This window comes from Drosophila mojavensis, unplaced genomic scaffold (assembly GCF_018153725.1).
Source record: "Drosophila mojavensis isolate 15081-1352.22 unplaced genomic scaffold, ASM1815372v1 contig_74, whole genome shotgun sequence".
In the NCBI taxonomy this organism is placed as follows: domain Eukaryota; kingdom Metazoa; phylum Arthropoda; class Insecta; order Diptera; family Drosophilidae; genus Drosophila; species Drosophila mojavensis.
Window position 1 is genome coordinate 21,033,736 of NW_025318899.1, and position 15,349 is coordinate 21,049,084.

The 15,349-nt window shown below is 35.5% G+C and overlaps 1 protein-coding gene and 1 non-coding gene across 2 annotated transcripts in view; both read right to left on the bottom strand.

The window, feature by feature from the left end:
• LOC6583170 (F-box/LRR-repeat protein 16) overlaps positions 1 to 15,349 on the bottom strand; it is a 36,242-nt gene that overhangs the window by 10,460 nt on the left and 10,433 nt on the right. The window contains exons 3-4 of the mRNA XM_002008812.4: positions 12,802 to 12,975; positions 12,594 to 12,711 (exon numbers count right to left, since the gene is read on the bottom strand). Coding sequence (XP_002008848.2) covers positions 12,594 to 12,711; positions 12,802 to 12,975 — 292 coding nt within the window. The remainder of the gene's footprint in view (positions 1 to 12,593; positions 12,712 to 12,801; positions 12,976 to 15,349) is intronic.
• Positions 6,847 to 6,918, bottom strand: Trnat-ugu. The gene has a single exon. It is a non-coding gene; the product is annotated as a tRNA-Thr (tRNA).

Sequence of the window (15,349 nt, forward strand, 5' to 3'; positions counted from 1 at the left end):
ACCAAAAGGTATTCAGTTAATTAATAACATTCAGATTCGTGTTCCAATTCAACTGTTTCCCTGCACAATTTCATTCCCTTAGTCGCAACAAGCTTTATTCATATTTAAATTCTGTTCCATAAAGAATTTCCGTGAAAAGCGTTTTTTAAGTTTTCCTTTCAGTTGCCTCTGAATGAGGAGGAAACTAATGAGGATAAAAGAGAAATACAGAACTGGGTAAACAGCTTGCAGCTGCACGAGCACATAAACTGGAGCGAGAATGAGCAGACAATGAATTCGCAGACAAGGTAGTGCTGAAGCCGGTGCAGCTGTAGTTGCCAATCGGTTGCCTGCACTCAAACATTCAAACACTCACACACTTACGCCCACACACTGACGCATGACCTGGAAAGTGAAGCGCGTGGAAAATGCGTCAAAAGGACACTCAGGACCAACGGGCTGACAGGACCTGAAAAGCGGATAGACAGCGGCGGGATGCTGGGAGCCACGGCTCGTGGGAACCGTTGAGCAAAGACTGTGAGGCTAAGCGTTTTAATGCATTTTTAATAAGAATGCCTGGTGCCTGATGCCTGATGCCTGATGCCACATCAAAGCCCAACCCCATGACAGCTCTCCGTTCTCTACTCTCCACTCTACAGTCTCCAGTGGCAGCCTCCACGAACTACAACTTTAATAAGCAGCACCCGGGAATTATGTGCTTGAAATTTCAGCTGAGCTCCTATTCAAAATGCACTCTTTACATATATACAAACTATATGAATATGTATGTTTTAATTTATGAACATTGTGTTTTAAGATTAAGCTCTTTAAAGCTAGGGCTTAGAGCATTACTTAGGCAAACCATTTTGTTGGGATTTAGCAAAAAAGAGCCTTGGATTGAGGTAAGTTTTTGAAGTGTGTGAGAGTTGTGGAAATTAATTTGACAGCGTAAAGTTGTACTTATTAGTAGTAAGTCAAACTCTCTTATCGATCATGCATAAGTGAATTAGTATAGTTGTATACAAAATGAAATGGTAATATGTTTCAATGTATTACTTTCTGTCTGATTTTATGTTAGATGTGAGTCTCTGCTTTCTATTGTAAAAGTTTCTCAAATCAATATCCAATCAATTTAATAATAATAGATTACAAAACTTGGCTGACGAAACAACAGAATCTCAAATTTCAACTTTAGCATTTCTGGAAACATCTTGATAAATCCACAATTCAGAATACAAATAAAATACAACGCGTTCACATACTAAATGAATGTATGATAAATGATGTGTGTACTTATATATAAGACGTGGGTATATATGTATACTAATAGAGTATACTGATACACGCCGTTGGGTTCTTAAAGGTTCCCTTCTTGACTTTCTTGATTGCTCTACGCACGTCACTTTATTCTCTGGAGAAATGCCCACAGCTAAAGGTTAAGGTATATTATTTATACACTATTTATATTCTGTTTACTCCACATGTTTTATTTCTCATATGTAGACGTGGATTTAATGCAAACCTCTGCTCAGACTCGTTTTCTTAGTGCATATATTAAATATTATGCTACACGCGCTGCATTACTTCTCTCTCTCTCTCTCTCTCTCTCTCTCTCTCTCTCTCTCTCTCTCTCTCTCTCTCTATCTCCTTCTCTTCATCAGTTCAATTCAGACACAACATTCATTCAGACTTATTCCACTTATTTACTGTTATAAAATATATAATATATGGATATATACATATATCTGCAGTGTTTGTCCCCTCTCTCTGTCTCTCTCTCACTCTCTCGCTCTCTCTCTCTCTCTCAACTGCATTGCAGACGTCACTTTCGCTGTTATCAAAGTGGCGTCCAGCTGCTGTTGTCACCGCCCACAAAATGGCCGCGCAGGACGTGACAGTTCGTTTGACTGCGGTTGACGTTGCGTAGGCACTGCCCAGATAGATAGTTGTTCTTCTGTCGTCCTTTGGTCTTTGAGTCCTGTTCGTCCTGCGCCTGTCACTGCTGACGTAATTGCCACTGTCGCTGGACTTTTTTAATAACGCCAATCGTTGTGGCGCAATCAGCGACGCCCATTAGCTGTACATCGACTACATAAATATGTTGCATACTTTTAAGGGTCAGTGTGCCGTCACTTGCCTGCATATTCGTCTGTGTGCGTGTGTGAGTGTGTGTGTGCCTATCATTAAAATTCATTTAATTTTGAGTGCAGCTGCAGTCAAAGGCTGAGCACAGTTCAAGCAGCTGTTGACGTGCTTGAAATGCAGCTCAAGTTGAACTTTATGATTTATCCTGGCATGTCCTTCGACCCACCCACCCTGCCTCCGCCTGAACTGACTGCTCCTCCATCAGCTCCAGCTGCCATTTTCACTACCAAATCCCATTACATAAGCTTGCAATTACGAATTTACATTTACAAGTTGTTTTTTTTTTCATATTCCTTGCAGGCTTAACTTTGAACTAAGTTCAAGGCAAGGAAGTATCTATACATATGTATATATCTATATATATATAAGCAGGTATGTGTGTGTGTGTGTCTGAATGACTTTCTGCTTTGCAGCAAGTTTCTGTTGGCTGTCAGCTTGGAGCACAACTTTTATTTACATATATAAACTTGGCAGGCATTTCCCTATTTCGTATTACGTTTCACTTTTTCTTGCATTTGCTGGAGACAATTTTTGTAATTAAAGCTCTCCACATTTCCTAGATAAACTAGAAGAACATGGGTGTGTGTTTTGTCTCAGGAAGCGTTAATTACAATTTCAATTTACTTGAATTTTTAGAAAATTTAACGTACATTAACGTTTTTAATTTAAATATAAATGAAATGGAAGAAATTTAATTTAATTATCAATAATTTATATCTGATTAAAATTAAATTTCTCTTTAATTGAAGTAATATATATGTATCGTTTATTGATAAATAAACAGGATTTTAATTTGAGATTTGAAATTAATATTCCTTATTTATTAGCATAAATTATTATTCATTTAATTTAAATAAAGGGGTATAATAATTATAAAATTAACAAATATATACTTGAAAATATATGAATATATGACAATATAATTAATATTAATTAAAATAGTAATATAGTTCGACTTTTACTATAAATACATATACATATATAAAAATATATAAATAAATATACAGATTAATTTTCATTCATGTTTAATTTAGTGTGGAATACTCAGTAGAATTGAAGTTGAAGTCCTTTGCTTGGATGCTGCTTTGACAGCCGAAAAGGATTACGAGCATTGAGAGGAAACCGCTTTGAGGCGGTTCAATGGGGTTTGCATTGTTGTCCAAGTTCATTAGCTGGAACAGACGTCCTCAGTCTGACATTGATGGATGTGAATGTGGATGCGAATGCGAATGTGAATGTGAATGTGAATGTGAATGTGAATGTGAATGTGAATATGGATGTGAATGTTGGAATGTGAATAGCTCGCCCACAGGATGTGCCTTGGCATTATTTAGATGGAATTTTGTTTTCACCGTCTTGCCGTTTACTGACCCTAAACAACAGCAAATTGATGCTGCTTAAAAGCTTATAAATTACAGCGACCGCCTAATGGAACCACTTAAGTAGCAGTCGTCGACTATGCCAAGAGAAAGATTCTTAATCTCTTTCATAAAGCGATCAGAGTATATTGAAGAGCTAATGCCCGTTCATTCAACAGAGAGTTTAAACTTGGATTTTACAGCTGTGTATATCCAACTGGGATAAAGCTAATATTTAATCTTAATGAAAGTACATATCTTTAAGCGTTTGAGTTAATGAATTGGAATATCCGACTAGCTCCGAACGAGCATCTTGCAGTCGTTAGCATTTCAGTTCGAATTCCTTCCTTCATTTATTATAAGACCTTCTAAAGGCAACATTTATAGTATATACCGATACAATATAATGCTTAGGTATTCAATGGTCCTTCGAGCGAGTATTATGCAGTCACACACACTCGCACTCTCTCGATTCGCTCCCTTGATTTCTTGCAAAAAAATGGCTTTCAAAATGGCAAACAGAAATTGCATACAAAAGTTTTTGTATTTTTTGGGCAGGGATATTCAGTTAAGTTCATGGCCAATGCCGTGTGCAAAGCAAAGTAAGCGAGCGACAATTGATTGACAAGTTGGCCAAGACGTTCGCAGGGGCGTGGCGGTGGGCGGAGAGGGCGACTGCTGGTTGGTTGGCAACATGCGTGGCTCACAGCACGCGTCGGAAGAGAGCTCGTTGAGCTTTTTATATACTTAAAAATAAGTTAATTAAAAATATATCACAGCACACACATATACATTTATATGTATGTATGTACATGTGAGGGTACATATAGTGAGAAGCCACAGCACAACAAATGTGATGATGACAATAACAACAAAAATCAAAGCGGCAACAACAACAACGGCAACGACAACAACCTCAATTACCTTGAAAATGTAAATGTAAAATGTAATTAAATGCAACAGATGGTGTGCTCGACTACGAAATACCTTAACTATATGGGAGAAGTTTAAAATGACAGTTGCTCCTATCAGTCAACTGTTTCTATGGAAAATATAAAAGGGAATAAAACTGGTTAAAATATCCAAGAATACAACAGAAATTATCAATCGAATATCCAAATGTCACAGAAAACAAAAGAATAAATTACATTAATTAAATATAAGAAGCACATCGTTTACTAATCTATTATATATTCATAATAAGAATTCTATCTATACATTAAACACAATCTATGTATATCTTATCTTACATATCAAATCTAGATACTAATTAAGAATAGCTATGCAATTAGAAAGCATTGTCTCAGTCAATGACAATAGTACAAAATGATCTCTTTGTAGCATCAAGAGATAACCTCTCAAACTGAGTGGGCTGATTATCAACCAGATAAGCTCTGCAGATCTTGGGTAAATTTTTGTAGTCAGCTCACTCTGTATGCCTTCCACCTGCCACAAATAAGAGCATTGGATAATTTCTGGCTACTGCAGAGGTTGACGAAGATGAATTTTTGTCTAGCTGAGCTCAAGAATTTCGCATTTGCAATTTTGGCACAGCAAAACAAGAAATTCAAACAAGATAAACAGAAATTATAATGAAATCAAATAGATACATCAGAGAGGTGGGCTGCCAATTAAGAGCTTCATTAAGTGGCCTAACAAAACATGTAGTTGAAGTGTGTACTTTAGCAGATGTTTGTAGATATTTTCAACTAGATACATAATATATTATATGCTAGATAGGAATATTTTATTACTATATACGAGTGCATTACTTATACTATAAACATTACTGATCTTTGTAGCAGCAACACCAGATGTAAATGACATTACATTAGGCATTATCACCCACACTATCATCCTTATTTATTTTTTAAATTTTTTTTAAGATTATTCATATTGTTAATTTAAATATTAATGTTGCTATTACTTGTATTTTATCTTTATTATTATTATCTTTCAGCTCTCACTTTGGTTCATCTGCTCAGATTTAACTCTACACTATGCGGTCTTCAAAAATGCTACAGTTTTTCTTCATTTCTTTTTCTTTTCATATACCTCAACGTATTAGCCCATTATATGTATTATTATATAGACCATTAGTGACTAAAAAATCAAATTATACTACATGCATGTATATTAATTTTCTTTTATAAAATTTTTACTTGTTCAACTTGATGAGTGGCTGAGGCACAGTGGTACAAGATCATTAAAATGACTGAACAGTCGTAAAATATATAATTTATTTATTTTTTAGTAAGTAGTTAAGAAGTTAACTTAGAAAAATTTAACAAACAAATAAATTGAAATATAAAAAAAGATTTTATATATGAAAATAATAAATTAAAACAAATAATAAAAAATTTAAAAAATTAAATATTTAATGTTAATAATTAATAATAAATAATAATAATTAATAAAAAATAATATAATATAATTCAGAACAGTTTATTTTTAAATACATTATATCATTAAAAGTTTAACTTAAAACTAATAACTATATAACCAAAATAACAAAACATATAGATATGAATTTCAATAAATAAGTTTCCTTTCTGTGTCATATGAAATATTTTAAATATCAATTGAAACTCTTCTCATTTAAACTCTTATTAAATTCGCCTAATCTCTATTAAATAGTGCCACTGTGCCTCTATCAACCGCTGTACGACAGCTCGATGCGGAACCAGAATGATGAGGATTACAGATTTTCGTAGCGCTCGCTGACGTCGAGCACTTGCGGTTAAATTGATGGACATTTGCTTTTGGCGCTGACATTAATGACAATTGCAATTGTTCAGACGAGAAACGAACCGCAGCCACTTTATTAGCAGCAGCCCCCCTCACAATGACGACGATGATGATGATGATGATGATGATGATGATAATGAGGATTGCCTTGTGCGCCTTGGGTTGCTTAATGAAATCTGGCATTTGTGTTGACATTGTCAATTAATGTGTGATTAACTTGTTCGCCGCCTTTTGCAACTCGTATATTCGTACATTCGTAAATTCGTAAATTCGCAAATTCGTTTTGGTTGCGTGCTCAGAAATCACGCATACGCCCAGTTGAACGAACTCGCACACAGAGCGAGGCGTTAGCTAGAGTGAGAGACATAGAGAGAGAGAGAGAGAGAGAGAGAGATAGCGAGTCTGCCATGGCTGCTGCCAATTAGCCTCAGGGACTTTTCGCATATCACATGGACTTCCGTTTCCGGCGTTGTCAGCGTCACTCGCGTGCCAAATGATGTGTCACCTATAAAAAAAGCAAAAAACAAAAACAAAAACCTTGGCCTAGGCACAGCAATAAAAAGTCCATTGGCATCCATCCACTTGGACGGCAGGTGTTCAGAAAAAAAAGTAACTCTGCCTCCTGTGAGAATTGAACTCACGACCGCTGGTTTACAAGACCAGCGCTCTGCCACTGAGCTAAGAAGGCGCTCGATCAGTGGGCGGCCAGTTGGTTCAGTTAAGCGACTTCTCCGATTCAATTAGATGCAACATTTAATTAGTTAAATGCGTTCTTCATGTTGCCTTTGCCGTTGCTTTTGCTTTTGCTTTTCCCGTTGCCCGATAAGAGCGAAACAAAACTTTCAGTCGTCGCGCTCAGTTCGCGCGCTGTGAAAATTGTTTATGAAACTTCTGGCATTTACCTTGACAAGGCCTTACCAGGCCCAACACGGCTTCTGTTTAAATCTCTGGCAAAGCTGATGCAATTGCAAGTTAACAGGAAAGTTTCTTAGCTTGCGAAAGTTTACTTATACAAATTTAATTAGACTTTACAGCGGAACTTGCACAAATATTTACTCAAATTCTTGAGATGAAATTCGCTAAGCAACAACATTCTTCTAGAAGCGGATGTGAAATTTAAAATGAAATTATATCTAAGGCTTTATAAAGGCCTATTCTACGTATTGTAATTGATGTCTTGTTCTTTGCTTTACACTCGCTGTGAATCTCTCTTGGTTATCAAATTTATCTGTGCCTTATCTTGTTATTATGTTTGTATGCTCTAACCGCTGTTATCACTATCATTCAGTTTTCTTCAAATTTTAATTTATGTGATGATGATGATGATAATGTTATGAGCCTTTCAGTTTTTTTTCAGTTACCGCCAAGCTTTGTCTTCCTTCTCCTACTCCACTATCTCCGCAACTTTTTTATTTCCATCTCTCTGGCTCTCCCGCTCTTTTCATCACTAGCTGACTCGCTCACCATCTCCTTGTTTCACTTTACCTGTTACTCAATTTCTCTCTCTCCCTTTCATTTTCTCGTTCCATCTACTTTTCTCTCTCTCTCTCTTTCACTGAGTCTCCGCCTCCTCACTCTTTTTCCTCCTCTCACTTTCTTTCCCCACCTCCCTATTATTCTTCCTTCAGTTTCTGTTGCTCTCTCTCGCACCATCTTACTTCCACTCTCTCTAAATATCTGTTTATCTCTTTCTATTACTCTCCTCTCTCCCTTGCGAATCCATGTAAATCGCATACAAAAGCGCTATAGCGTTCACATTCCGACACACATCAATCAATATCAATATATAATTTAATAAATTTCGTTCCCCAGGCAATTCAAAATGCTGTTATAAGCTCGTTTTATACTCAGAAATAATGGAAAGCAGGGTATATTTACTATGCCAGAATTTATGTAACAGCTAGAAGAAGGCGTGGCCTGCAAATTGAAATGTGCTGAAAAACTTCCATCTTTATAGATATATGTTTATAGCAGCAACAGAGATAGGGGAGGGTGTGTACAGGGTATCGGTTGGTCGAGCACATTTCCGATTGCTTTCGTTTTTGGGTCAGGGGTGGAGCTGAATTGAATGAAGTTCCCAGCGAGGCCATTAATTAAATATTTTTGCCATATTGCAGTAAATGTGGTCAAACGTAAAGCATTCAAATTAAAATGCTTAAATATGTATACAAATTAAAATCTATGTAAAATGTAAAGTTAACATTATTGATGTTGTTGTAGTTGTTGGTGCTTGTTGCCTGTCTGAATGTTGGGCAAATATTTGATGGTCCATGAGAAATGTTCCCATTAAATACTTATGCCAATTAGGTATATTTGCAAATGCCAAAATAATGTAAATAGACAAACACAGAGCAAAGAGAGAGAGAGAGAGTGAGAGAGAGAGAAAAGACAATTGGATTACTGCTATGTTTAGCAATTTTGAGCTTTTGAATTCATTCAGCACTTTGATTGAAATTTCAAAGATTTTAATTATATATTTTGTTTATTTACAAAATGAAATACCAAAAGATTCATAAGCAATTTGCACATTCCATAATTAAACAATCGAAAAGATGTTTCTCTTTTTTTCAGAGCATATCGAGTTTATATATATACACATATACATATATACATACATATATCAGTATATATATAAAATCGATATATTGCAGTCCCCATGGACAGCCCACGTTGAACAGCGTTTTCAGCTCGTAAAGCTGACATAAAAACTCAAATTGGTTTGTTTAACAACCAGTTAGAGATATGACTAATAAAATGGAACATAAAAGTTAAATATTCTAGAATTGCTTTTTTTATACAACAATATACTGCATACGTATTGAAGAACTCAGGCCTGAGAGACGAGAAAAGTAAAAGATGAGAGTTTCATAACTGAATAAAGATGTGAGTAGGCTATGATGAAATTTCAATATATAAATTTGAATTATTGTTATCTATATATTAATTTAATAAACAAATTTTACCAATTTCATATGAATATGAGAAGAAAATAAGAATGAGAGATGGATAAAGAGACAGTATAAGAGATACAGATATAAAACAAGATATATATAGAGGGAGAGAGGATTAAAGAAAGGGACATATGAATACTTATACATAATAAAAGATTATTCATACATTTGACTATCGATTTCATGTAACGGCTGCAGTTATCGCTAATTTGACTGTTACTATAGGATTTTATAAAGTTTTTATCTTTGCCCAATATATATTACTCTTAACAGCCATAGACTAAAATGCGTTTATCCTAATTAGTAAACTGGAATATAAATATCGTAATATCAATCATCGTCCACTCGCAAAAGTCTTCTACTTTGATAAAGAGACATTTATTTATTGCCCAAGTTTCTGTTTTCCATCATTTCTTGATAGAGTAATTTTCTTGCTATCGCGCTGTTTAATAAATGACCTAAAATGACTTCTTTTTGTGTAACTCTCTGACTGTTTGTGGACCCCTTTGCCTTCGCGAGTGTAATAAGCTCACTAAATATTTAACTGCGCTATTTAATCTTAAATCGTTTTAATTGCCAAGTTGAACTTTCGCAGTCATTAGCAAGTTCCCGGCAAAGGCAGCCTGCCCAGACTCCAGTTGCTCCTGGACTCCAGTTCCAATGCATTGCTGATGCGAACTACTGTAGAAGCTGTAATTGTAACATTTACCGTTAGTGCCAGCGAGCGAGAGAGAGAGAGAGAGGGAGATAGGGAGAGGGAGTGTAAAGTGTGGCTTATAATTGGGCTCCGGAGAGGCGTTGAATCGTTGAGGCGACGATGCGTGTTGTTCAGTTGGCAGCCCAAGTGCGAAAGCGAGGACGAGGGGGAGTGAGAAGGGATGAGGAGCAGGCAGAGGAGTAGGAGGGGGAGAGTAGGGAAGTGCCTGCAGCAACTGACTGCTTAATTTGTTGCACTTCAACGGACTCTGTCGAACGAGTGAGAGGGAGAGAGCGAGAGAGTGAGAGAAAGCGAGACAGACAGATGTAGAGCACAGTCAATCATGTTTTTTCTTTTAACCCGAGTTGATTGCGGCAAGCGAGCGAAGGGGCGGGTGGGCAATGGAAGAGAAGAATGAAGAGTGAAGTACTGCAGCGTATGGCAGCCATTTTGTAATTTGTAATAACCGCATTCCCATCGGATAAGAAATTGAAATTTGTATAGTGGTAGTCCACTTAGAGATACCCTGTACAGATGCTAACTAGCAACATTCATTATTTAATTATAATTTTTCAAGACTAGTAAATGCCCTTTAAATACAAAAGTTAATGAATGCCAAAAATTATATTATATTTTAAAATAAAAAAACATTAGCAGGAAATAAGTCTACAAATTGTATGTTGGTAGTCAGCTTTTAAACACCCGGTGAAAAAGTTAGCTCGTAGCCTAGGGCAGTAAATTTATTTCTTTAGAACCAATTAGCCATTTTTATATATTATTACCTATTCATATATTATTTAGATTGTAGCCGATGGCCATTAAATTCAGTTTATAATCAGTAACTTTTACAAAATTGTTATGCATTTTACTACCAGTATCTACCCTGTTAAATAGTCCGACTATGGTAGGAAGGAATTTTGTAATTTATATTTATGGAATACCAAAGGATGCCCCTTGTGTTTTAAAGGTATGCGAGGCGAATAGAAAATACCCTATACTATATATTAAATACAAGCTGTAGCTCATGCTGCTGTTAATGCGAAGCTAGCTAGACAAGAGTAAATACTGTGCAACGGAAAAACATCTCAACTTCTGTCATTCAATTCCAAAATGTCCTAACTTGGCGTGTAGACCGTTCCACGGCATAATGCGCCATAAAACTGCAACATTGTTACAGAGAAGCAGTGCCAACTGTCTGTAACTGCAGAGAAAAGTCGCTCGGAGACGCTGAAACAGGACTCAGGAGAGACAGAGAAAGAGATAGAGAGAGAGACCTCCCTGCGAAAGGGCTTAATAAAACGAAAGCAGTCAGGTAAAATAACGCAAGTCAAGGGAAAACCTATGCAATGATGATTGCCTGACTTAACAAGCTGCATGGCAACCATTAAATGTGACTGACTAGTAGATACTCTGCATTCAATTCTGATATACGTGGCGTATGGTTTAACATAATTCAAAGCCCCTCTAAAATAATTAAATAGAGTTCCTCGAAATATTTCAATCAATTTGTGGCTTAAATGAAGTTGGCCCCAAAGCCATTCAGCTGCCAAATCCCGTTAAAAGCTGACAAGGGTGAAAGCCGTTTGTCTGTCCGTGACGTGAAAGGATATACTCGAATGGACGGCACTCGAATGATTTTGCAGAAGGAAATAAAAAAGGTTAGCTAAAAAACCTCTTCAATTAGCTGAGTGCAACACGATTTAGAAATTCCCTCAGCTTGGTTAAATTTCAGTTGGAGTTTTTTTTTTCACCTTCATTGTCTCGCCCTTTTCTATTACACCTGTGCCAATTGGCATACACCTGGCGGATGCCCGTCACAATTCTCTTTAACGACAATCGGCACAGTTATGTAAAGTAACAATACGCCTGTCCGTAGCTTCCGCAATTCCCACAACTTTTCAGCAGACATTTAGACACTTTTGTTGCCTAACAAGCGGCAAACGAACAATGAGACAATGCGACAAATTTTACAACATTCGCTTCACTGCGAATTGTTTAATTCATTTCGACTATGCATACAAATTAAAATTATTATTTTACATATTGAATACTGGGTGTATATACAAAATATAATGTCTAGGATTATAAGGGTCTTCTATTTAAAGAACTTAGCTAACAATATTCTCTTTGATTAATGCGTGCTCTCGAGATTCTTTGATCTCCACTAAACTATTTCATTCACTTGATTATTAATATATAACAATATAATAATATACATTTTTTTTATATGTAGAACTATACTTTCATTTATTTGTAGAAAAAGAAATTTTCAAAGTTTCATTAGGTTTGGTTTGATTATAGCTTAGCTCATATTCCATCAAAATTACAATGCTGTCTATCTCATCTTCTCTATTTAAATGGAACTAAGCCTTAGAGATTTTCATAGAGAAGTTCTAAATGACAAATTTCATATTTCCTTTAACAGATGTTTTTGGACTTATAAAATTAATTTAAAGAGCTCTCTGCTAGGGTCTTTAGCTTTAAAATTTAGGAGCATACGTTTGGACAGCTCGTATTCTCGTAGAAAATAATAAAGCATATATATATATTCAATATTCAATATTCCCCTAAAAAATTGTTTATGAACTATAGCAAACCATTTGAATAGCTTAAAGGTCTTTTGAAAACCTTTGTGCTGTAATTAATTTTCAGAGTTTATTTTACACAAATTCAAATAGTAAATGCCCTTAAATATATATAGAACTCAGGACTTACCTATATTAACAATGCCATGATTGGTTAGTTCCCAGCATGACTGTAAGCGTAATATGCTCAAACTGTGACTTTGCTTTGGCGAGAAGTAGCCCAGGGCAGCATCTGTGACATGGTAAGCCTGTAATTTAATTAAATATGAGACCATGTTCCACACACTGTCACTCACACACACACACACACAGCCACACATTGTGCTGGTAAAACTTGCCTGGAGCGAGAATTCGTAAAGGGAAGGCAGCAGCTGAGCCACAGCTCCAACCGCCTCATCCGCAATGTTGATGCAGTCCGCCAGCGACAAGGACACTATTCGGGGCGTCAGGCAGGCCCAGAGGCCCGCCTCGGTGACCTCATTGCAGCCAGCCAGCTCAAGTTCAAACAGACTCTGCAATTGTCATCATATTCAGTTAGATATATACATATAGATAGATGTGTGTAGTAGCTTGGCTTTGTCATTTGTTGTTTGTTATTTGGTATTTCGTATTTATGTTTTATGCGAGTTTGGTTTAGTTTTTTAATTAAAAACAACCTGTGCAAAAAACATTTATAGAGAATAGATGCTGGGGAGATTGTTTTCTTTTCTTTTTTTCAAAATAAAAATTAGCTGAATAACAATTTATTAAAATTACTTTTCGTCTAAAGAATTTAAGTATATAAATATACTGTGAGTAAATATATCATACATATATATATATCATATAGCATACATATAAAATAAAATGAAAGCAAATAAATTATATAGTAAAAACAAAAAATAAAAAAAAATAAAATAAAAATAAAAAATAAACATAAATAAAAAAAAATTAAAATAAATAAATAATAAATTAAAAATTAAAATTAAAACTATTACCTTTTAATACTTTACGATTAAATTTCAAGAAATTTTGTTTAACTTTTGCTGACAGAAAGTTTCTTTGAATTTGAAAGACCCCAGATAAAGTTTTCTTATAAACTTTAACCAATAATTTCTGTTATTTTCGAATCCTATGTAAACCGACATTAAGCCTATAGTATAAATATAAATATACCTAAAGTTTTCTTGTGCGCTACTTATTAAAAATATTCCACAAGTAATACGCACCATAAAATCTAATAAAAGCCAAAGGCCAAAACTTAGCTGGACTTATGTGTCATAAAGCTGACTTCGTACTTTTCATAAGTTTATAATGTTTTCAACAGCTCGGGCATGAGACATGCCACCAGAGACACGGACAATGCTTGAAAACTGTTTCAACTTTGACCTTTGGCTGGGAAAAACAATTGCAGGCAAACAATTTCACATTTCACATTTCACAATGAATGGTCCGACCCACATTGCGTGCCCAGACAATATGTCGCGGACTCTTCGATCTGACTAGTCACAGTTTTGTTATTGTCGTTATGGCTCTGAGGTCGGTAACGCTTCTTGGCGACACTCGAGAACTTTTGCTCGTGGAGCGCGTGGCACACAAGAGAAGCCAACAACAAGCAAAAACAACAACATTTCAAATCAAAGGACAATAGCAATAAAGTCGCTCAGCAAAGTGAAAACATGACGCAAAACCTAAAGAGGAAATGCGAGGAAATCGAGCAAAATGCGAATGCCACATGGAAAATAAGAGGGAAAAGAAATACGTTTAAGGACATGTAGAACGAAAAAAAAAATTACAGAACTGAACTGAACTGGAGAAACCCACAAACTTTTATCGTTAACTACATCAACAATTAGACGACACAAATAAAGCTGTTGTTGTCGTTTGATGTTGTTGTTGTTGGTATTATGTATTCCAGTCATCTTTGTGTATATCAAATGTCCGTTATGAGAAATGACCTTTAGTTTGACTTCTTATAATTAGGATTATTATATAGGACGGGACTTGATTATGAATAAATGTTGAATAAGTTGAGTTCATTGGCATTTCTAAAAGTAGGAAATTACTTAAAGAGTGACTTTTTATATTCCCTCCCTGAGGGTGAAGAGAGGTTATTGGTTCTGGATAAAGTCCGCTTTGATTAACGTCTGTCTGTCTAGTTGTCCATCTGTTTGAATCATTTGAAATATATGCACATAAAGAGCGTTTTCCTATGAAGCTCTAAGATATTTTAAAGAGTTCCGCATCGGAAATATATGATATTCCTCACAACGCTGTAGATGCTAGAAATTCCCAGGAACTATATGTTTACATATTCGAAGTTAATATATTATATTCAAAGTTATTTATATAAGTGAGTATTTATTAAGTACATATACAAAATACTCAATTCCATCATAATACAAGATGAGCTTAAATATCATTTATCGTATACCATTTCACTTAGCTTCCTTTCAATTATACGACGTACATAAATAACTAGCATGTATGAATAAATAAATAATATGATATACGGCCAGCCTTATCTCTCTCTCTGTCTCTCTTCCAGTCAGAATTGTCTCCTTAATTATGCATTCATTCATTCATTCATTCATAGTGCTGGCTAAGAACATGATCGTATAAATGGCTATCTGATAAATCTTATGGCTATTATGCTGATATGCAAATAGCCTTTAATTAGTTTCCAGCTAATTGACCTATGTATATACCTCGCCCCCTCGCTCCACCTCCCCACTTCCCCTTACCTATGCCTTTGGAAATGACTTCATTGTTAATGGGGAAAATGGTTTGGGCATCAGCAGCTTTTTGCTTTTTTATGGCAAAAACTTTTCTTTTTTCCTCCTCAATGTTTGTTATTGTTTTTGCTTTCCCAGCGGGTTGGAAACACACACGTATCCAGGGTAAACT